Below are 25274 nucleotides of genomic sequence, written 5' to 3' on the forward strand. Positions count from 1 at the left end.
ATCTGAGACTCCATCAACCTAGTTCACTCAGGTTGCCCTGCCCTGGCAATTACCTAAGGCTCCACTCCATCCAACTCATAGGTGTGCTTTTCTACAACAGGCCACACTACTAAGACATGGAGTCAAAGCAGCTATACCTAATACACAGAAACAAATGCAGGGAGGCTGCCAAAATGAGGAGACAAAGAAATATGTCCCAAAGGATACAACAGAACAAAATTCCAGAAAAAGAACTAAAAAAAATGGAGATAAGCAATCAATTAGATTCAGAGTTCAAAACGCTGGTTATTAGGATGCTCAAAGAACTCAATGGATACTTCAACAGCATAAAAAAAGACCCAGACAGACATGAAAGTTACACTAAGTAAAATAAAGAAAAATTTACACAGAATCAACAGTGGAGTGGATGAAGCCAGGAATCAAATCAACGATTTGGAACATAAGGAAGAGGGAAAAAAAAAACCCATTCAGAACAGCAAGGAATCTGAAAAAACAAGGGTAGGGTAAGGAGCCCCCAGGACAACTTCAAATGTACCACCATTTGATCATAGGGGTGCTGGAAACAGAAAAGAAACAGCAATAAATTGAAAACTTATTTGAAAAAATAATGAAAGAAAACTTCCCGAATTTGGTAAAGGAAATAGACATACAAGTCCAGGAAGCACAAAGAGTCCCAAACAAGATGGACACAAACAGGACCACACCAAGACACATCAAATTAAAAAGCCAAAGGTTAAAGATAAAGAGAAAAACTTAGAAGCAGCAAGAGAAAAGCAGAAGTTTCCTACAAAGAAGTTCCCATGAGACTGTGAGCTGATTTCTCAAAAGAAACTTTTCAGGCTAAATGTGTCTAGCAAGAAGTATTCAAAGTGATGAAAAGCAAGGACCTACAGCCTAGATTACTCTATCCAGCAAAGGTATCATTTATAATTGAAGGGCAGATAAAGTGCTTCCAAGACACGGTAAAGCTTAAGGAGTTCATTATCACCAAGCCATTATTATATGAAATGTTATAAGGATGTATTTAAGAAAAAGAAGATCAAAAGAATGAACATTGAAATGGCATTGAAATGGTCAACAAGTGAATCTAAAAAACAAACTAAGCAAACAAGCAGAATAGAAAAAGAATCATAGATATGGAGATCATTTGGAGGGTTATCAGTTGAAAGGAGGAAGGGGAAGAATGGGCGAAAAGGTACAGGGATTAAAAGTACAAATTGGTTGGTACAGAGTAGATAGGGGAATGTTAAGAACAGTATAGGAAATGGAGAAGCCAAAGAACTTACATGCATGATCCAAGGACATAAACCAAGGGGGTGGGATTGCCAGAGGGAATGAGAGGTACCAAGTGGAGGGGGGCAAAGGGGGAAAATTGGGACAACTATAATAGCATAATAAATAAAATATATTATAAAAGAATAAAAAAATACATGGCTGGCTGCATTGTTTCTCTGATTTTTCTATATGCTAGTAAGGATACAGATCCTATTGTCTGTATAATTAAAGAAACAAAGAAAGCTGCAGGCTTCCAGAGGAGGATAACTGCTTGGGGGTGGGTTTTGGAGTGAGGGCACCAGGTTATAGCATATACAAAAACATCAAGTTTGGCCATTGAAGCCCCACCCCCTTTGCACTGTGAAATACCCTCCAGCTCAGAGACAACCATGTTTCACCCTCAACCTGAAGAATGAACATATTAAAACAGAATTAATTTATACTTAGGCAATTGCCCTAATTGTGTATATATGTGTGTGATCAGCATGTTAACTTATTTTTATAATAAGACAGCATAAAAATCAATAAATAATACAGAGCTCAAAGCTTCCCAACATGCAAAGCAGAGAAGGCACCCTGAAGAGTTAGGGAGGAGAATGGCACTTAAATGTATCATTAAAAAATATTCTGTAATAAACAGTGGGAACAATTTTCATTAATTGTGACATCTAAGGTCTTTTGTTCTTTTTTAAGTAGAAGAGAAACCAAATGGAAAAATTTTGAGGTCATATCAGGAAGTCATAGAATGAAGCTACATCTGTAGCAAAGGGTGGCTGGGTATTTGGGGAAGTTTTTTCAGTGTGAAATTATCCTTATGAACTTTCAGCTTCAGTAAAAAAGAAAAAATCACTGAGTTGTGTTTCATGTTCAAGACACCTGTTAGAAACTTATTTCCCTTGGCACTTCCCAGATCAGTATAATTACATGTGTGATGAGTGTTTTTGTCTTCACACATGAACCAATGGGTTTATTTTCAAAAGGCCCAAGGAAATGTCTTTCTCTTTTGAGAAACTCAAGACATAAACTAAAAACAGCCATTTGAAAACACTTCACATAATAAGGGCTTGGTGATGATGAACTTATTATGTGAAGCCCTTATTATGTGAAATGTTAAAGGGACTTATCTAATAAATAGAAGAAGATCAAAAACTATGAACAGTAAAATGACAACAAACTCACAACTATCAACAAATGAACCTAGGAATTCCGGCCAAGATGGAAGCATAGATAGATACACTTTGCCTCCTCACACAACCAAAAGAACAATGACAAATTTAAAAACAAAAAATAACCAGAACTGCCAGAAAACTGAACTATATGGAAGTCTGACAAGCAAGGAGTTAAAGAGGAAACATTCATCTAGACCAGTAGGAGGGGTGGAGACAGGCAGCCAGGAGGAGAGGGTTTGCGGCAAGGTGGCAGCTGGTGGAGCGGGTGGTCCCACATTTGCATGTGGATAAACCCGGAGGAACAAGTGGGGAGCAAGACAGACCATGCAATCCAGGGTTCCAGTGCAGGGAAATAAAGCCTCAAAACCTCTGACTGAAAACACCTGTGGGGGGTGAGGTGGCAGCGGGAGAAACTCCCAGCCTCACAGGACAGTTCGCTGGAGAGACCCACAGGGTCTGAGAATGTACACAAACCCACCCACCCAGGAATTAGCACCAAAAGGGCCGAATTTTCTTGTGCGTAGAGGAGGAAGTGACTGAAAGCCAGGAGAGAGCTGAGCAAGCACCATTGTTTCCTCTTGGACCCCACTCCCCCACCTTCCAACACCACAACAGAGCGACCTGGGTTGCCCTGCCCTGGTGAATACCTAAGGCTCTATCCCTTACAATCCCATAACAGGCGACCGAGACAAAAAAAAATGGCCCAAATGAAAGAACAGATCAAAGCTCCAGTAAAAATACAACTAAGTGACGAAGAGAGAGCCAATCTATCAGATGTGGAGTTAAAAACACTGGTAATCAGGATGCTCACAGAAATGGTTGAGTGTGGTCACAAAATAGAGTAAAAAGCGAAAGCTATAAAAAGTGAAGTAAAGGAAAATGTACAGGGAACCAACAGTGAAGGGAAGGAAACCAGGACTCAAATCAATGGTTTGGAGCAGAAGGAAGAAATAAACATTCAACCAGAACAGAATGAAGAAACAAGAACTCAAAACAATGAGGAGAGGCTTAGGAACCTCTGGGACAACTTCAAACATTCCAACATCCAAATCATAGGGGTGCCAGAAAGAGAAGAGGAAGAGCAAGAAATTGAAAACTTATTTGAAAACATAATGAAGGAGAACTTCCCTAATCTGGCAAAGGAAATAGACTTCCAGAAAGTCCAGGAAGCTCAGAGAGTCCCAAGGAAATTGGACCCAAGGAAGCACACATCAAGGCACATCATAATTAAGTTCCCCAAGATTAAAGATAAAGAGAGAATCTTAAAAGTAGCAAGAAAAAAAGGCGACAGTTACCTACAAATGAGTTCCCATAAGACTAGCTCCTGATTTCTCAAAAGAAACCTTGCAGGCAAGAAGGGGCTGTAAAGAACTATTCCAAGTCATTCCATGTAGCTCCTTGGATGAAAGGCAAGACCTACATCCAAGATTACTCTCTCCAGCAAAGCTATCATTTAGAATGGAAGGGCAGGTAAAGTGCTTCCCAGATAAGGTCAAGTTAAAGGAGTTCATCATCACCAACCCCTCATTACATGAAATGTTAAAGGGACTTATTTAAGAAAAAGAAGAACAAAACTAAGAACAGTAAAATGACAACAAACTCACACAATGAACAACCAAACCTAAAGAAAAACAAAAACAAAAACGAAGTAAGCAAACAACTTGAACAGGAACAGAATCACAGAAATGGAGATCACATCAAGGGTTATCAACAGGGGAGTGGGAGGGGGAGAGAGGGAGAAAAGGTACAGGGAATAAGAAACATAAATGGTAGGTACAAAATAGATAGGGGGAGGTTAAGAACAGTATGCGGAATAGAGAAGGCAAAGAACTTATATGTATGACCCATGGACATGAACTAAGGGCTGGGGAATGCTGGAGGGTGGGGGTTGCAGGGAGGAGGGGGAGAAAGGGGAGAAAAAAAATGGGACAATGTAATAGCATAATCAAAAAATATACTTAGGAAAAGAAAACACTTCACAAACATATCAGATATGAATTAACACCAAGACAAAGAAATATGACCAAATAAATGTAAGCTCAGTGATATTGAGGCCAGACCAAATACTTGCTATGCACTGCTCTAGAATCCAAAATCATATTAAAAGTTCTTATAGATAGCCCATAGAGGAGCACAGCAATCATAGAACTAGAAACCTTCAGAGATCTAAATCTTGAACAACTGTATCATTTTATATATGAAAAAAATAGAGATTTAGACAAATTAAGTGATTCTAAAGAAACCGAGGTTAATGGCTGAGTTGACAGTAAAACTAATAGTCTCTTGATTCCAAGCTAGTTCACATTCCTCCAGCCTTCATTTCAGGCTAGTTTTAATGGGGTAGGCAGCACAGTTATCCGTAGACAGTCACAGCGCAGCAGAGCAGGGTTTCACGCCCCTGCAGTAAGTAGCAAGCTGACAGCTGATGGCCAGAAGATGAACAACACACTCCCAGAGTCATTTAAGCACAATAAGGTTGAACAGAAATCCATCACCGTGTGAAGAATGTATGAAGGGAAATGGTCTACTTTTGATTCATGCAGATACATAGTTTTTCAGGTTCTGTAAAAGATTTAGCTTCATCACAGTATATAAGCGAGTGTTTGCATATCCTGTGCAGGATTTTAGCTGCAAGAACTCTAGTCATTATCAGCTCCCCGGTTTTACAGGAGAAACATGTAGAGAGTGGATTAAATCAGCAACGATTTCACCTTGCCCAGTTTAGGGTGCAGCTGCCCTCAGCGGTGGCCCTCTGCAGGCTCTCTAATGTGCTATGGAAGCTTCTGGGTGGACTGGGGGGGGTTGCTGCAGGAGGTTTTCATAAACTTTCAGCCCTAGAGTCAACATCTGAAATCAAGACAACCCTCACTAGACATTTTTCTATATCATAAGATATAGAAATTCTGAGAAGTTTTAGAAATCATAGTCATCTCTGTTGAAGAGATTGGAATATGCAAGTTCAGGTGTTTTGCCTTTGCAGAGACACAAAGGCAAAACACTGGTACCTGCATGAAAACTGGTATAAAAACCAATCCTGTCAAAAGCATGTTTCTTCCCCCAATCATTTCAATTATCTCTTATCTTTGGCATTACTTCTCCCCTCAGAATATTCACATGAAAATAGTAAAAATGAGCTCTAGAGACAGGTATAAAGTAATACAAACATCTACAAATGTCACCTGGAAATCACAATACAATAGTGAAATATTTTATTTCACCTAAAAGCCTTTTCTTCTGGCAAAAAAAAAAAGCCTAAAGTGGGCTCATTGCCTATTTAAAAGATTATATTTTATGTAATCAAGAAGCTTACAAGAAGAAAAAGTAAGGTGTAAAGGCATTTTATAAATAGAAGTATTCTGGCACACCAAATTCCCAATCTTTTAAATGAATTAATATATATATTTAAATCATATTTAAAATAGTCATTTATCTTTCTTTAAAAAGGCCTATAACCCTTAGGCAAGTATACCTTTGTTTAAAGTTTCTTCCTATCTTCCTTCCTTCCTTTATTTTAAACTATGTTACACATAGGTTATGTTAAAATTTGTCCTTAATGATGGAGCCAAGCCACGATCGTCTTATCAAAGTACTCATGCTGCCCATGTGAGTCATCACGCTGCCTCCAGAGCTGTGGTATTTCTTAATAATTGACAGCCTCTAAAATGCACTAGTCATCATTTTATGATTGGTGGGGAGAATTATAGATATTCGTTTTGGAAACACAAGTTTCAAATCCAAGATTAAAAAGATTAACACTGTTTTTTAAATTTGCTTTTTACTTTTATTTTTTGTCCTCACCTGAGGATATTGTTTTTTCATTGCTTTTAGAAGTAGAGGAAGCAGCTGGGGGTGGGGGGAGCAGGGAGAGAGGGAGAGAGAGAGATCGAAATCAATTGGTTGCCTTTTCATAGGCACCCTGACCCGGGACCCTCAGTTGGTTGGAGAATTTTCCCTGACCTTTTGGTTACGGGAAAATTCTCCAATCAGCTGAGTCACACCAGCCAGGGCAAGTAACACTGGTTTTTAAAAGCACTGTTTAGAAAATGACAGGTGTAGTTTTCGCTACAATGAAGGTTTGTAGGGTCTTTATTGTTGATTTAACTCTTACCGTAACTTCCTGGTTTTGCTAGGACGATCAATACAACAAGGCCTCTATAATATTTCAGAGTGGAAGATACTCTGCCTCTCAACTTATGACTAAAATGGAAATTTGTTATTTAATGAAAAGTGATTGACTATTTGAACTGTGAGGGAAGTGTTTATAATCTAATATTTGAGGAAAATGCAAAATGCCAGGGAGAGCCTGTTCCTGGCCGGAGCCTAGCGCAGGCAGGCGGGCGCAGCGTCTGTGCAGCGCAGGGAAGGTGCGCTGGAGCCGCGGCAGAGGCTCACCTGTATTCTCCGAAAGTGCCATCGTCTTCCTTCATAGGCTGGATTTCAGGGTCAGCATGGGCATCTTCCTTTTCTTTAACTAAAAATTTCAAAATGACATTCTTTTAAAAAAATTTTGTTTATTGTCGCTCAATCACAGTTATCCCTATTTCCCCCCATACATTCTTATCTATTGATTCTGTGCTTCCTTATTCGAAGTTTTAAAGAGTGCACTCTGAAAAACGCAGCAGTAGAAAACACTTTTACACAACCTGATGGGCTGTACAACGTTAACTCTGTAGGAAAGCAATGTTAAACATCACGGTCTGGTATGAGGACTCAGTTCATGCATCATTTCCTCTGGAAGACTTCAGGTGCCTTCCCCCTCCCTGTCTTTTGGTTGTAGCTGTGCCTATGGCTTACTTGCAGCCTAAGGGAGCAGAATCACTAATATCTTCAAAGAACAGATTCATTTACTTCCCCCAAATGCCTTCTGATCCTTGACAATGTTTAAGTTCCCATTAGATAAAAAAAGACAAAAAGTTGTTTGAACAGAGTCCAAACTTATGGCTCTGGGAAGATACACTTATTGCAATCTCCATGATGTACCTTCACAGTTTCTTATTACTTTAAAGGATCATTATGCAGCAGTATAAGGCAATTTTAATTTTTATTTCTCACCTGGATATTTACCACCCTTGTTTCTTCTGATGAAGCAAACAATCAGCAAAATTAAGATAAGGAGAGCAACAGCACACATTAGGCCAATGAACCAGCCTTGAGTTGCAATGTCCACCTGCCGGCTTGCCATTGCTGGAAAACAAGTGAATGGTGTTGGTGGGAACGGGCTAACAGAGAGGCGAGAACTGCTGGCTTTTGCCTAAAAAGTGCCATAGTAATAAACTTTTATATATTTTACGTGTGGCCCCAAATTGGAATCTGTCAGTTATCTACCAGGTATATACAAACACTTAACTTTGAAAAATCTTAATTAAAACAATTTACACAAAGAAATTTGAATGCTAATACCATTAAATGCCAACAAACCCTGCTGAACAACATGTTCGCAGTTATTTTAACTATGTATTCTCAGTAGAAACGGAGTCCCAAACCAATTAACAAATTTACTGTTTATAAGATAAATTGTTCATTAAGTACAATAGTAAGAATATAAGACTGAATTTTAAACAGAACAGAATGTATACATCTAATGGAGTATTTTTCCTTCAAAGGACCCACTTTAGAGGCTAACATAGCATTGCAATGATGCTGCCATTTTTCAAAATGTTGTGGAAATCTGTTAAAAAAGAAAACTTTTCACGTAAGAAACCTATCCACGTAAGATAACCAGCCTTATTATTTTATATCTCAATTTTCACCCCAAATATTAGATTTGTTATTCGTCTCCTTTGTTATTCATCTTATTTACAAGAGTTGGTTCTGAATGTCTTCTGCAAATTTCTGAAAAATTCAATTTACCCTCAAAAGATCAATATTCAATTTTGCTTATTCTCCATTTTAAAGACTTTGAAATATGTCTTGATCAGTGGCATCATTATTAGAGTAAGTGACTAGTTTAGAGAGAAAATACTCATTCACATGTATACATATTCTTTAAGCTTTCATCTATTCTGTTTGAGTCAATAAATGTAAAATCTCTTTTTCAACCAGTGGCAGTTTGCAAATCTCCTAAGAAAAACATAGAATAATCGGCATTTCTAGTGCTTTCAAAAGTGGTAACCAAATGGGACAAAGTGCAGCATCAATGGCTATTCAGACATGCCCATGAGGATTTGTTCAAATAAATTGGTATAAAGCTTTTTTTAAAAAAGGCCTTTATTTTTCTATTTTGACCATAATCATGATAATTAAGATAAAAGGTTTTCTTCTATTGATTAATAAGCATGCCTCTGTCATGCTTTTAATTTGATTAAAATTCTTCTGAATACACTCAGTGTTGTTGGGTTAGGTGTATGAGATCTCTGGATACAGGCATAAGCATAGCTACATGTGTCTCAGGTTCTGATGTATGTGCAAAAATGCCACCTCATTGCTTTCTTTTTCCTCCATACAAAATATGAGAAAAATGAAATGCTTAAAATCAAGTGTGAATATGAATGTGCAAAATGTGTAGATGTGTGTTAAAGAAATAAAATGAGAAGTGAAAATACATGATCGGGAATACAAATCAAATGCCCGTAGCCCTTCCCCAGTAGCCCCTTGTGCCTCACTGGTTAGAGGGGTTTTGAGCTGTATCATAACTTGATACAACTGAAGCACCAGTATGGACAGTGCTCCCCGTCCGCACAGGAACCATGATGATGATGATGATGATGATGACACAGTCGTAATGAGAGCTTACATTTTGAAATCTTACTATCTGCAAGTCACTGTGCGGGGAGAAAAAAATCTCATTTAATCTTCACAACAATCCTTTGAGGTAAGCATGAGGAATAAATCCATGCTTGGAGAGGGTAAAGAACTTGCCCAGCAGCTGGAATTTGACCCCTGTCTGCCCGACTCCAGGGTACACGGTAGTAGCCATTATACCCTGCTGTCATAACGCTTTCCTGAAAACATGTCCGGACATCAAAACTGCAGGAGTCTTTACTTATGAGAATAAAATGTTGTAGGGACTTTCTATTTTGAGACAGGTAAAAGTATTTTAAAAGTCCGTCATTACACGCTCTTTGGCAATATATTTCTGTCAATTCTCGCATGGTTTTTCTGTGTTTCTTCAAAACTGAACCAAAACCTAACTGATGTTAAGTCTGTTGAGCATTTGATTAACGTTAAAGAGTTTTTGGTCGGCTTAATGATTTTTACAGCCTTGTCATGAATGGTATCTGCATTTACATTTTCCCCTTTAATTAAATGCACTGATAAGGGAAAATGCAATAAGATACTCAAAAACTATCACAAACATTGTCTTATAAAGATGGCGACCGTCTACATCGAACTGCCCACTGGCAGCTTGCTAGTATGCAACTATGCAAAAAGTGGAAATGTTTCTTTGACACTGCACAAAGAAACATCCAAATTGGCCTTGAATTTGCCTCTATAGCTAAAGAAAAAGTGCTAAATATTTCACTACCCCATTATTTTAAGTTTAGGCAGCCACAGAATGCTAACAGGTACACGTGTATGCATACTCATACGCACGCAAGTGCACCAGAAGGTGGTAAAACAAGAATTACGTAAGTTAAAATAACTGCTGTTGACTTCCTATCCATATAAGGGATCCAAAGTGCAGAACGACTATAAAAGGCTTCCAGTCTTCCTAGGACACTCTAAGACCTTGTTAACTACAGATGATGTCACAAACTTAGGTTGTGACCACCACGTGCATCACACACACATGCATTCATGCAGAATGAAGCCTGTGGGCTGTTTCTTATTGAATCTGTTTTTTTAAAATTTATTTTTTAAAGGATTTTATCTATTTTTAGAGAGAGGGGAAGGGAGGGAGAGAGAGGGAGAGAAACATCAGTGTGTGGTTGCCTTTGGCCTGCAACTCTGGCACGTGCCCTGCATGAGAATTGATCCAGCAACCTTTTGGTTCGAAGTTCGGTGCTCAATCCACTAAGCCACACCAGCCAGGGCTTGAATCTGGTTTTTAATGGGTGGGTTATTAGCAGGATTGGGTAGACTAGAGAAAGAGGATTTTTAATTTACCTAAAAAGTTTATAATAAAACTATATCATGTATTACTCAAGTAATCCATAAAGTCATAAATTAAACAAATAGACAAATATTAAGAATATGAAAAAAGAAAATAAGCCAGAGGGATGAGATTTGCTTTGTTTCCTAGAAGTTAGTTTTAACAACAGACTTCTGCTATGGCATTGCTTCTTGTTTCACGCATAATGTGCGCTCTGGGGTAGTAGGCCACTGAGGGAAAATCTCAGAGTACTTAGAAAATAAAATAAACATGGAAGAGACAGTGAGACAAATGGCTACAAAGAACCCATTATAAATAAAAAGATGTCCTATTCCATTAAAGTAGTTAGAAATGTATAGAAAGGGAAAAGTTACCTTGGCCAAAGTTTGGAGGCAGCTGACAGGCCTCAGTGAATACAAATCTGTTTTGAATCCTTTGTGATATGAGAGAAGAAGAGACAGCGTAGCTGAGAGAAAGAGATGAGGAAGAGGAAGAGGAGGAGGAGGGGCTCCTGACAAGAGTGTGGGTAAGAGGCACAGCATAGGACACCTCCCACAGCTGTTTTTAATTTAGTGTTCAGCTTGTGCCATAGGAAAAAATTAAGAAATAGATCTTAAAAACTCAGATTATCAAATGCAGAGATGGTGTCATGTTAAGAAGATTCACGAAACAAGCGTTGATGAAAGTTGAGTCTCGGGTGCTGAAATTAGAACTCAGAGGAGCTCATTAATTGAGAGTTACAGAATTAGCCCGAACGGCACGCTTCCGTGCCCAGCACGGCCATTCAGTCTCAGGACCTGGCATGGAGGAGAGAAGAAGCAAGAGCAGTGGAAGATGTGCCTTCACACTGAGGTTGGCCCCGTGGCCCTACAGGACACAGCAATGAAAATGGGAGAACGAGGGAGTGGGATTAACAACACAGATTTGTTCCTAGGGGGTAATAAATCACGCTAAGGTCACTAGGGTTAAATCAATATTTGTTCCTTTTAGTAGTTACATTTATAACTAAAAGGCAACAATAACTGGTTGCAGCCTCGTCCTATTTCTCCATTGCAGGCACACAAGAATGGCCCACCCACCATGGAGGCTCACCTTGAACTGTCAGCTGCAGCTGCATTTGTAGATATTGCAACACTGAAGAAAATAATTTTTTCTGAAGGGTTTGCCTTCTGTCGTATAAAAGGAGAAAAAATGCCACACACTGATTTTAAGGGTGGAATCTAATTCTAGCTAGATGTGCAAGCTGGCTGTGCACTGGACTGGGTTTGTAAGATCTGGAAAGGCTAAGTGGTTATTTCTGAGAGCACCTGTTCCCCTCACATGTGGCCTTTGTGGCCCTGTACGGGGGTTGTAGTGAGAGCCTCTCCTGTGGTGTTGGAAGGCTGAGCCTCTAAGCCCAGCTCTCCCACCTTCTAGCTGGGTGATAGGCAGACCGTTGATGTGATGTATAAGTGGGTACTAACACTGCCCACTTCATAGGATTGTTGTATGGACTGAATGAGAAAAGCTACGAATACCATTCTCCTGGTATGGACTAGAGCTGATTAAATGCTAGTGTTGTTATTTTTACTAGTGTTCTGGCTATGAATGGACAGAGTATCTACTTGAACTTTTAGTATTTTGAAATTAAAAGTTATAGATAATAACAAACACCTGGTAATAGTGTCAATTGATATTCCTCTTTTAAGTTTAATGTAGTATTTTCCTAGAACTTTGTACACAAATGGATATGAAAATACAAGAGAATAACAGAAAAAAATTTTCTTTATACATTATGATTTTAGCTCACAAATACTTAAAAATATAGTTTAGTAAATTAGTATTACCTTTGGCTTCTTTCTTTTTAGAAGTCATTCTTGATTGTATATTAAGTTATAAACAATGACTTTAAAATCATAATGCTTGGGTAATGAAAGACAAAAAAATATTTGCCTATAGGTTCTATGGGAAATGCAAAATTTCCTCAAGAACGCATGAAATGACCGAACATAATGTGGGTGTATGAATCACAAAGCGAACGTGTACCAAATAGCCCTTCTTTAAATTCAATTAAACAGATTGTTTTCCATTTTGTGAGTAAATGTGAATATTTTTGACTCTTATATGAACATTTTTCTTTATTTTAGAGATTTTATTACTTACGTGTTTTGATAATGTTCAAATAACTAAAACAATATACAGGCAGTCAAACATGCTGTGATACAATGAAATACATGGCTTGAGCAATTTCTCGTTCTGTACAAATGTAACAATATTTACATCAGTTATATAACCAACCTGCAGGGTTCTGCTGGGTCATAGTCCATTTTGACGTGAAAAATTGTGAGTTTATCAATGAGTTATTTCAGTTTCAAAAGTGTTTCAAAAATTCCATTCTAACTCTGAGGGAAAGTTAATACATGTAGATGAAGTGAATAATTGAATTACCTAACTAATGGAAGTTAATTTGACGGTTGCCCTGTGGGAGGGGGCTGGGGGAGGGGTGGAAAAGGTAAAGTACAAATTGGTTGTTACAGAACAGTCATGGGTGTAAAGCACGGCTTAATGCTGTCCTTTATTGCAAAGCTGTGTATGGAGTCACATATTTAAGACTGATTTAATGGGATGATCTTTTAGTAAGTTACGTAATGTCTAATCACTGGGATGTACACCTGAAACTAATATAATAATGTATGTCAACTATAATTGAAAATAAAATGACTTAAAAATGAAAAAAAGGATCTTATTTAGCTGTTTTTGTAAATGTTTTTTGGCAATAATGTGATTAGAAAATTATTTACTCAATTCTATAATTCATTTGATATAAAGAGCAAAAGACAATTAAAAACCCAACTCCCAACCCAGCTGGACCCCACAGAAAGCCATTCGTAGCCCTATCCATAACCGCACCGCTGGCCCCCATCTCCACCTGAGTGCTCGGTGGCTTCACCTGTGAGCATAAGCCAGAACTGGCGTGGTGTGCACCTCACCTGGGCCTGTCTCAAACACATCCTCTGAACTCACAAAACCAGAGTCCCCCTCAGCACCAACTCGAACTTTGTATGCTGTTCCTGGTATTAGACCCTTTAACCCAAAGAAGTTCCGAGAACCATTTACAATTTCTTTCCTCCATTCTTCTTTGCCTATGGAAATTTTGCAAAAACAACAAATTATAATATTTTAAGGGACTGGAAGTCACGTAATGCTTCAAGAAAGGAAAAATCTTTATAAGCTAAAGACAAAATCTAGGATACTTAGGTATATCATTTTAGGTCAAGCCAAATAAATCAATTAATATACAAAACTACATAGAAATATCCTCAAAGAAAAACTGACTAGATATGCAGATTGCCTAATTGCATATATTACCATGTATTAAGTTTTCTTTTTCATACAAAGGAAGCTTTTTCATGTGCACTTTCCTGTATAAAAATATTGAGTTTTTCTATTAATGTGTATGAAAAGAAGTGTTATATATTAAATAGTTTAAATCAACTATGGTAAGAATTGTTTTTAAGATTCACAAGTTTTAGCAAACCTAAATGCCTTCTAATTTATCCAAGTTACAGATTCAATCTTTCTGGCATATTGGTTTTCCTAAAGGAATGTTATTTCTAAAAATATTTATTTGCCTGGATAAAGCCTACACAGAAAGTCGGACTATGTTCAACATTTTCTTACAATTGCTCCTTGGCCCCCCAGCTTATGTGCAGAGCGCACTGTGTTAGGGAGGGCACTGGTTTTTCATGAACTGCTCAGAATTAGAGCTGCCCCACGTCCTGGTAGCAGTGGCCAGGGTGTAAGTGGGGAGCCTGGTTCTGGAATACATTTAACATCAAAATAAAAGTGGTAGTTTTATACAGTTTCTGATAAAATTCTCTTGGGTAGTAATGGCAAAGTGACTAAGTCAGTTTGATTTATTACTTCAAGATCCAATTTTAATAAACTTTTTTTCTTTCCTATGGTACTTTCAAGGTCCAATTTTAATAAACTATTTTTTCTTTCCTGTGGTACTTACAAATGCAGTTATTCATTGTTGCTCCTGTTTACACATTGTGGTTATAGAACAGTCTTAAGTGCCGTGATATGAAAATCACACATGCAGTGGAACTTATTATGTCCCTTTTTAGTAACAGGAACAAAAAAAGATTGTTTGGTATGTGTAACATATACAGGTTGATGGTTCACTGTAACTTTTTTTAGATAAATCTGATTCATTTAATTGGATCGAGTTATTTTTCAAGATGATCCACAGTAAATCCTTGAAAATGTTTTTAATCTCTTTGAATGTATCCCCCAAATTAAAAATAAACCAGGCAATGAAGTTGTTTCTTACTGCCAACTACACCATATTCAACATAAAAGTTGACATGCTCTCGTCCCTCATATTCCCAACTGATATTGGCATAGGTCTCAGCAGCTGCGGCAGTAAGTTTGTTGATCCTGGGATTTACTGTTTGAAATAAATATACGATAGAAAAAGAAAACAAACAAACAATCAAATCGTAACACCATACACACAAATATAAAATAATTTAAGTACTCTGAAAATGTGCAAATAAAATTGAGTTACAATTTACTGTTAGAATTTAGGGTTCACTCATACATCACTTTCATTATAGACAGGGTTTTCATTTATTAAATTACAGCATTAGGAAATAAATCAATAATCAGAAATAATGATGCACGATATTCTTTTATGATTTCTACTATATGGGTCCTGCATACTGTGAACTCTTGTCCATTAGATGCCATCCTAGGACACAACATAGTCTTCACTCACTGATGGACAGTGAGGTCTGGGACTGCTGAGCAATCCTGGTGGCAGAGGCCACAGAATGCAAGGTAAAACCCAACACTAGCTGGCTACTTTTCAATTCCATTTATCATCTCAGTGTGGGTCTTCAAATAATTTGTGTTGGGGTGGGAAAGAATCTCCTTAGAATAGTGGCTTTTGACCTGTTTTGAGTCAGAAACTTCTTTAAGAATCTGCCTCTGGGGAGTTCAGGGAGCCCAGGTGAAGAACACCTGCTTTGGAGAATGTTGGATGGTTAGGATAAGCTGGAAGGAAAGCTCCCAAAAGAAACATCAAATATGCTTTTGTCAGAAGTTAAGGAAGAAGAAATGAAAGAACTATTTTACTTGACACACCCTAGAGAGCAGGACAATTTTATACTTAAGTGCTCATTATACATCATGTTCTGAAAAAACCATGGTCAAACCTAAGTAGCTTCTTAAAATACCAAATTATGGAGATAATATGATGAAATATACTTGCTACTAAATAAAGATGACACCTATGGTTATAAAAGATGCTATTTGGCCATCTACGGTCTGACAATTGTGTCAGCCCACTGCAACTGCCTACACTAAAATGACACATTTACAGATACATTGCTTGGGTAGTTAACGCTGGTAAGATCAATTTATTCCCCCAGAGGAAACATCCTAGGATAGTAAATCAATCAGAAGATTTACTCAGACTCTAAAATTCAATTTCAAATTATGTTATATAATTTAGAAGTGAAAGACCTCTACTAAATCTAAAATGTAATGAAATGACATTTTTTTGGATAAAAAAGACAAGTATATTAAGAAATTAAATAAGGCACTTGACCTCTGAGATGTAACATCACTTGTATATTGTGTGCCCCTCCATGTTAAGGGTAGGAAACAGAGAAAAAATTATTGAATCATGTAGAGTTCTTCTGTGGACCTAACTGATTTTGCACTAAAGAAATAGATAATGATAGGAATATGATCAATAAACAGAGACAGTAAATACAAACATGTGTGTAAAAACATCAGTGGCAGAGAACCCAGGCAAAACATTTATTTTCTTTAAAAGAGTTTGGAATCATGGAACTGAGTGATGTATAGTCTGGCGTGACCACGGAAGATGTTCAGGGCAGGACCATAGTGAAACACTGTCAACAGGACAGCATGTAGCTTATTCTTAAAGACACCCTGAGAAGACATTGCAGTGTTCTGAGGTGATGCTGTTTGGCCCCTTTTACCAGAGAATTCCAACTCTCCTTGCTTTGACTCCCCACTCATCCACTTGCTTACTAAACAAATACTGAGCACCTGTGATGTGCGGACAGTTTGCTGGGACCAGCCAGGGCCATCTCTCAGCTGGACTTTCTCAGGAGTCCGCCTCTAGTCTGCTTACTGTGTCTTTGTTTGTAGATCCTGCCAGTGCAGTTACCTACATTTTCACCTTGAAACAACATATCTGATTCTGTCGTTTCTATATAAAGCATGGAAATGACTTACCGCTGTTGACAGGTAAACCTAAATTCCTTAGCAAGGCATGCATGGCCGTTAAGGGTCATTCTGGCCTCACCTACCTCTTCAGTCACATCTCAGGTTCTCTTTTCCATGCACTCTATATTTCTGCTAAACTGGACTTTTGGATATAACCCAAATGTTCTGTGGATTTTCAAACCCCATGCTTTTTCTTACCCTACCAAGAATTTATACACCTCAACCCCAACTCATCTGCCAAAATTCTTGTCTCAAGGCCTAGTCCATTATTGCTTTCTTTTTGAAGATTTTCCTGATCATGCTTAGCAAAACAAATGATTCACTCTTCTGTGCTTACATAAGATTTTGTTCACATAAGTAGTTTGGCATCTATTTTTACCTTTCATACATTGGTCTTAGTTGACAGGTGTTAAACATATCAAAGGCAGGGTGTGTTTCACCATCTAGATCTCACACGGTATCTTACAAAAGGCTGTTGCAACTTTACGTGCTACATAGAAATTAGCTGTTGAACTTGACTGAACCTTCTATGTAGTTTATTTTTGTTGTTCAGGCCAAACAAAGTTGTGAACTTTAAACCTCATTTTAATTTACTGGTTCTCTAGCTTTTCCTGTTTCTTGACCTCACTGGTAGCGATGGGACCGACTCTGACATGTTATATAATGAGAGTCTGACTGCAGACAGGATTTGTCACCAGTTCCTCAGCGCCCTCCTCTTAGTTAATACTCAGCTGCTAATTAGGTCAGGAAACAGGTTCAGATTCTGACTTGCCACTTAGTTTCTCCGTATTTCTGTGCCCTAACTAGTCACTTTACAAAAGTGTTCTGAAGTCTGGTCTCAAGGGTGAGAAAGTACAAGCTATGGATGAAGCAGTGTCCATGCATCAGCAGTACTGAGATCTTAACTCAAATCGGCTATTAGCGTGTTTTGGGTCATTTTTATAGATGCCTTCACAGTATATTTCCTAGAGTTCCAGACATAAAACTATTTAAAGGGACACAGAAATTGAACAAATGCAGCCAAGCAACTACAATTCTTACGGAGATACTGAAAACAAATAAGGACTTAGATCAAAATGAGCGACTCCAGAAGATAAGGATATTTCCACGATCAAATTGGGGAGAGTGTTTGTTAAGGAAAAGGGAAAGCAGGCACGATACAGCAAATTGAATTACCATATTTTTCAGAGTATAAGATGCACCCCCCCCAAATTTGGGAGGAAAATGGGGGTGTGTCTTATAGTCCGAATGTAGCCTACCTGGCTCACTGGGGAGGGGGTTATTTATGTTATTAAATATTTTACCACATTTTTTGCTTCAAAATTTTTTTTTCCTATTTTCCTCCTCTAAAACCTACGTGTATCTTATGGTCCAAAAAATACGGTATCCTGGCTTCTTTGTGGTTTAAATAATTCTTTTGTAAGTATGCATTTTGTAAGTGTATCTTTTGTAAGTTTGGGTTTCATTAACATCTCTTATAATCTGTAGGAAAATTTTAAAAAATGTAAAGTTAGATGCATCTCTTCAATCAGAAGTTAATTCAATTCACTAGAGGCTGGTGCTTCTATAGCTAAGGCCATCGCACATGCTTTCTCTCAATGACTTCTCTCTCCTTTATTCTCTTTCACGTTTTAAATTAATATATAAAAGAAATATAAAAATGTTAAAATTTGGAAGGATCATGGTGCACTTTTATTCTTCTCCTCTGTGAGGGAGTGGCTAAACTCCATCTGGAGAAGAAAAATGGAGAAGATAAAATTTATTCTTACATTGAAAAAAATATTTTTAAGGGAGGAAAACCCAGGATAACAAATTCTTTTTGAGCAGCTTAAAGTCTTATCAGTAAAATGCCATTGCTTTATGCAAACAATGTTTATTTATTGGAGCACTATTAAGAGAAACAATATAGAAAGTAAGGAGAGACTTAGTTTTCTTTTGAAATTTAAATGCTATTTCTCTTCTTATCTGAGATCCATCAGATTTCAACGCTGGGGGCTTCCAGAACCTTCTTGCACTCCATTTTTACTTGTTTGTATAATCATAAGAAATTCATAATTCAATTTAGTAACACTAAATGGTAACACCTAAATTATTTTAGTAATAATTTATTTTAGTTAGTTTTAATATGCTAAACTAGGCAGGTGGCTTTTCCCCCCAGTGGATTGCATGTCCACTAACACGACAAGTCAATAAAAAACAGCCGCACTTCGCAGGCCCCGCTGCAGCACAGCTGCTCTGCCCTGACGCAGGCGGAGCAGCAGGGGGTGCCCACCGCACCGGGAGGAGGCAGGCCTTCTCCGAGAGCTCCAGTGAAAGGCGAGGAGGGGAGCATGGCAGTAAATTATCGTAAGATAACCAACGGTTTTAATTGACACCTAATTACCTCAGGAAAGAAGAACACATATAAAGGAGAGGTTTACATCTTTCTACAATATTGTGGAAACTGAACTTTTACAACTTTGTTCATGTCTAAAAAACACATATATAACATATTAAGATTACTGAAAATGGCTGCAGTTCTTAGTCAATGACTCCAAAATCTAATCTAATTTACATTTAATAATTTACCACGACTCTGACTATAAGCAGCTTTCTAAAAAAATAAAAGGTATATATCGGGCCTAAGCTCACAAGATTTGAATAATTTAGGACAAAGCACTTATTCTTCATGATCTTTCCTATTTGTACTCATTTAATCTGTCAAAGCCCGAGGAAACTCTACGTGGAAACAGCACCCAAAGCTGTAAACGGGAGGATCTTTGGGACTGCCTCACGTGGAAGATATATTACAACTTAATCAAGCACCATTCTCCCAACAAATCTTTCTCACTCTGTGAGCTCTGAGAAGTAAAGGAAAACAAAAGTAATCCGCTGTGACAGTCGGCTATTTGTTATTCAGGAGAAGGAGACCCGAGCAGTTTGGTGAGAACAGGGTGGAATAACACAACTGAGGAGAGCATGCAGGCAGACTGGAAGACTTGCTCTACGGGGTCCCGGGGGGACACTTCTAGTCTCGGGCCGGTTAGAGGTTATCCAAAGTTTCAAATGGACGGTGTAGTGTAATGCCAGCAGAGTGTACACTGTGTCGATGAGGAGTAAAGCTAAGTCAGACTAGAATGGAAAGCTCAGTTGATCTGATTTCCTCACAGGCTATTTTCATCACAGGACTAATATTGCTGAAGCTTCAATATGTGGCATGGCCGTATAGAAGACACGTGACAAATCCACAGTTTGGTCCTGTCTGATCCAGCCACAGTCAGATCATAAAAAACTAACATTTGGGTTTGCACCAGGGATAAGGCTTGAGAAAAGTCTTAGCAGAATTTAATGTGGCTATTTGTAAAAAAGACTAGATATTAATTTTAAAGCCAAGATCTTCCAAGATCTTCTCTTTTTTTAGTGTTTCAAAGCTTATTTTATTTATTTTTTCTTTTAACCCATGCTGCACTTCCCCATGTTTAATTAACATTGCAAATTCCACACATGTAATAAAGTCATGCAGATGAATTATGTTACCTTTGCCTGCACCTACATCAGGCGGAAGAATACCAGCTTTAACAAAGGGAAACAGAAACAGGACACTATATAGTTAAATGTAACACATCCATGAGCATGTAAAGCTATATAAAAACACTTCTCAAAATGCGGAAGCATGCAAGAAGAATGAAGTGCACCATGTCAGGTACAGGGCACAAAGATATATTGGCGTCCCCCAAATTACCCAGTAATCAAATCTACACTTTACTTAAGGTACCTTATTCATACTTGCCTATTATGTAAAAAGGCTTAGGATATCTCAAGATAATTTTTGGGTAGAAATGTCAATTTCTTATGCTATGGAAGACAGTCAAATAAATAATCCTTAAACAATTATACAACTTAGAGACATGCAAAAAGAGAAACATTTTTTACAATATTTTTCATCATTTTTATTGAAGTTTTCAAATTTTTTCAAAATAATTCTTAAAGGTATGACTGAAAGTTTTAACTCCTTTTCTAGATACTTTAATGGGATTATTTTGCTTTCTCTGTATAGACGACTGACCAAGGTATGAAGTGCCGTGCTCAAATACAAGATAAATGCACTATTTAATAACTTTTCAATTTCAATTGCTAGAAAACCTAAATCAGCATGTGGACTAGCAAATTATTTTCTTGTGAATGAAGACCAGAACTAGAATTACATATATTTATTTGTGTATAGGTATGTATGCTTATGTGTACATATATGTGTATTACCTGTATGTGTGTGTGTGTGTGTGTGTATATATAGTTGTGGAAGGGAAAAAACAATGCCTTGAACTTTGAATTCAAGTGTGGCATAATATTGTAATTTCCCACTCTCACCTCAATATTTTAATAGAAATTTAAAAATTTCATATGGACTTGGAAAACAAATACCAAGTCATCATTCTAATGTGAATTAAATAATTGATTTTATACATATCTGAATGAGAAATTACAAATAGGTGTTTGTATTAATTGGTAAGATGAATACTCCATGGTCAGAAGAAAAGAGAAAGCATAAATTCAAGTTAAAGATTTTTGTTTCAAAACACTTACAGTTTTATGGATTTTATACATACCCATCTTACCTTCATCCACAGTTGTTACTCCTTCCTCTGTTATTTGATTTCCTGATCCTGCTGATGTTTGTGCATTGAAATAAAACTTATATCGAGTACTGAAATTTAAATTTTTTAAAGTCCAACGAGTCTTGTTGGCAGGAATTTTCAAATCTACCAGTGGGCCTAATTCATGGGTGCTGTTAACTGTCAAGAAGAATAAGAAACAAGAACATTTCCTATTAATTGCTATAGGAATACTATTATAAATAAATGTGTTCACCAAAAATGTCAAGTTTGGATTATACTGACTTTTGTAACCCCACTCACTTTTTTCTTGACATAACTGACAGCCTTTTACAGTTCCTATAATATGGCATAACAAGAGGAAATACATTCTCCACTGGGTTCTAGCTGGGGGAATTTTATAATTGACTTACGGTAGCATTTCTCATCTCAGCGATTTTGCAGGTGGGGTCATATATTGTTAAACAACCCCGAACCTCATCTTCAGAGGACTCGTGCCAAAGGAACCCCTCTTCTTACTATTTTCTAGTTATGGATAATGTCTACCTAACCTAACAACAGCTCCTACCTAAGCCCCATGCTCAATGGTCTGTATAATTTTACAGAATACTTAATTTTCAATAACATATATGTAATTTTTCTTTAAAAAGTATGATTTGAAGTTCCTTCTGGAATAACAATTGAAAGTATACATGGTCCGGCAGAAGTAACGCCCATGGACAGTGGTTGGTAGGGTAATAATATGGGTGCAATAATTTATAGTTTTTATGTGAATATTTCACCTAAAATGTCACATGGTGTGAGTGTGATATGTTATGTTACAGAATTACATGCTTATGATTTTGTAATAAAAAAGGCATTATTTGTGCTGGACCCTGTATGTATATATTCTGCAGTTATAAAATAATAACCAGTTGGTATTTTAATATAACAGTTAAGTTTCTTTTTCTTTTTGAATGATATTTTCTCTTCTTCTCCCAATAACTTACTTGGCTGATACTTTAAGGTGTACTCAGTCAAAATGCCATTTGGGTGACTTGGTGGATCCCATTCCAAAGTGAGAGAGTCTAGTGTTGGGTTAATGATCTTCAGAGAGGATGGGGCACTGGGAACTTACAATGAGAACACAGTCAACATAAAGGTTTTCCAATGTTTCAAAATGTATTAAAACGACATACTTCACTATGTTCACACAATTCAAGATTTTTGGGTTTTGTAACACATTATTTTTCCTGATTTAGCTGAAAATACATTAACAGAAACCTGTGACAGGTACCCATTTATCCATTCTCTTCCTCTTTTTTTCTCACCATTTCCACTTAGATTCATTAAAACCATTACCTCAAATATATACAGATTTTGCCTTCATATGGACCCAAACCAATATTTTTTAAAAGAGACAATAAAGTTAATAACATTAAAAAGAGACTGTATTTGTTTCACGAATGAAGTCTTAATAAAAGCAAACTAGAGACTAACTCTATTCTAACCAGACCTTTGAGTAGAAGCAGCTGTGTTCTGGGCTATTGAGGGCTGTTTGCGCCAACAAACCAGCTGTCTCCAAGCAGTCAGAACATCCTGCCTGCTGGGCTCTGGGCGTGAGCCAGCCTGCCCAGGTGCAGAGTAGTTCACACCTGGAGAGCTGACAGATGCCCAGAATCTCATGGCGAGGACGGACAAAAGCACCAGTGCTGGCAAACCCTGACCCCAGGGCAGGCCTGCAGGTGACAGGTGCTCTGCGGCAGAGGCTGGCAAATTGCCAAAGGAGACATGCCTGGGCTCCTTTTAGTCACTCCTTCAAGAGGATGATGGATGGTGGCAGCTCTCCCTTGTGATCATTACCTCCTCTACCCAGCCCGCAATATTCCCTAGATCCCTTAATGCCACCACTGTTCCTCCTGTCACTCTAGCCAGGGAGTCATTCTGAGTTACTCCCTCTGCTTCATTCCCACCATTTCCTGGGCCACTAAATACTGTCTAATCCACCTTGTTCATCTCAACAATATAGATTCCCTCCTCTGCTCACTGCCACCACCCCATTTCAGGGCCTCTGTGGCCTTTGCCTGGGCCTAGAACATATCTGGCACATATCTCTAAGTTTCCCCAAACCAGTAAGTGGTTCCGAACTTTAGAAGATCACAGACCCCTTTTAGAATCTGATGACAACCATAAACACTCCCTAGAAAAATATACAGCTTTTTCTACAATATTGGGGTTCATGGAGCTCCTTAAATGCATTCACTGATTTTCTGTGCAACTATAGTCCCCAGGTTAAGGGCCTCTGGCTTAATATCCATAGCGTTTAAGACTATCCAGGATATGGCTCCTTGCTGCTAGCTGACTTTCCCCTCTTTTCTCACCATTCTTAGCTATATTACTTGCAGTTCCCTGAAGAACCCACGCTGTGTCTTACCTTTGTGTTTTTGAACACACAACTTCCTCTCTTCTTTACCCTCTCATCCCCTGGTCATCTCTTCTATGACACCTCCCCCTGAACCATCTAAAGGCCAGTGTGGTGTCTCACTAGGGAAAGCCTTGAGTGGAAGGAGCCCTTAACCTCCAAGGAGCAATGAGACTGATGACCAGCAGTCATAAGAACATGGGAGCTGGGACACAGGATGACTCTCAGAGGCTGTTGGGAAGCTGCTGACATCATGAGTTCTGCAACTAGGAGCCAGGACAGAATTTGTCTGTAAATTGCTTTTCTCTAAAAGAACTCGTATTGAAGCTATAGGTGTTATCTGGCTCATTTTCAATACTGGCTTGAGGAAAAACTCAAAATAGGCAAGGCCTATTTTCAGTGTCTTCTCAAATTCCTGTCTCTCTTACTTACCGCCCTTCCCTCCCTCATCCACTAGGCTCCCATGTGCTTGTCCAAACTCCTCTTGTCCCCCTCCCCACACACAACATGTATGTGGGCCCTCCTCCCTCTTCCCTTTGTGGTGGCCCATAGTAGCAATGATGTTTTCCCTTCTCTTCCCAACCCGTTTTGACAAGGCTCCCAACCACCTAACTTAGCTCATGTTTAGCCTAAACTATGAAAGTGCGCTGAGGAAGAAGTAAACCATCATTTACAGAATTATTTTCTTTCCCAGATATTTTTCTTAGGATATCACACTTAGTTCCCATACTTTTCAAATGAGGAAACTGAGGCTTATAGAAGTTATATAATTTGCTTCCAGTCAGGAAGTTAATGACCCAAATAAACATCAAATTAGCAAGGTTTCTGAGAGTGTGACTAAGTATGGGGAAAAAAGTTTACGTCAAGCGAGATGGGAGTTTAGGGCAGCATTTTGTGATCTGCAGCCTTCACACCCTCAGTCCGCATACAAGCTGACACTTTGCCCGCTTTGTGCATGCTGTATTCATCTCCGGGAAAATCACATTTGGCTTTCACAATATACTTTATCAGGGGGCCATTCTGTCATTCAGAGCCTCTCAGCATGTGCCATCTGTTGCTAGGACCTCAGAGACATGTCCACCTCATACCTCCTTCTGGGGTCCCAAAGACTCTGTCTGGGCTAGCTGGGCCCTCCCCTTTCCCGTTGACCACTCGGACGTTCAGAGTGTAGTTGCTGAAGGGCTCCAGCCCAGGCAACATGCCGTGGGTCTTGCTGCCCTGGAAAGTGAGGATCTTTTTCTCAATGTGGCGTCTGTTTCTTTTTGATGAATTCTGTGTCTTCCAGTAGTAAATCTGAAGCAGCAAGAACAACAGCCAGGGATGTATAAGGAAGCAAATAAGATAAAAGTTTTTTATGGAGTCTTTTCCAGAAAATTCCTGTTGTACATTTTAGAGGATTACTGGTAAAACTGAGAAATATTGACTCTGAGGCAAGAGAATAAGAAGCCCAAAGATAATGAGGAAAATTAAATTAAGAATATGGGATAAAGCTGAACTATACTATTTTGTTGGAGGAATACAAGAGAAATAAATGAAATAGCACCCATATAGTTCTCTCT

General features: G+C 38.2%; 1 protein-coding gene across 1 annotated transcript in view; it reads right to left on the bottom strand.

The window, feature by feature from the left end:
• The window catches only part of NRCAM (neuronal cell adhesion molecule), a 322984-nt gene that overhangs the window by 16269 nt on the left and 281441 nt on the right, over positions 1-25274 (bottom strand). Inside the window, exons 24-30 of the mRNA XM_053926256.2 lie at positions 24804-25008; positions 22304-22426; positions 21309-21494; positions 14792-14908; positions 13446-13598; positions 7497-7628; positions 6837-6915 (exon numbers count right to left, since the gene is read on the bottom strand). Of these exons, the coding sequence (XP_053782231.1) occupies positions 6837-6915; positions 7497-7628; positions 13446-13598; positions 14792-14908; positions 21309-21494; positions 22304-22426; positions 24804-25008 (995 nt within the window). The remainder of the gene's footprint in view (positions 1-6836; positions 6916-7496; positions 7629-13445; positions 13599-14791; positions 14909-21308; positions 21495-22303; positions 22427-24803; positions 25009-25274) is intronic.

The sequence above is a fragment of the Desmodus rotundus genome, chromosome 6 (assembly GCF_022682495.2).
Source record: "Desmodus rotundus isolate HL8 chromosome 6, HLdesRot8A.1, whole genome shotgun sequence".
In the NCBI taxonomy this organism is placed as follows: Eukaryota; Metazoa; Chordata; class Mammalia; order Chiroptera; family Phyllostomidae; genus Desmodus; species Desmodus rotundus.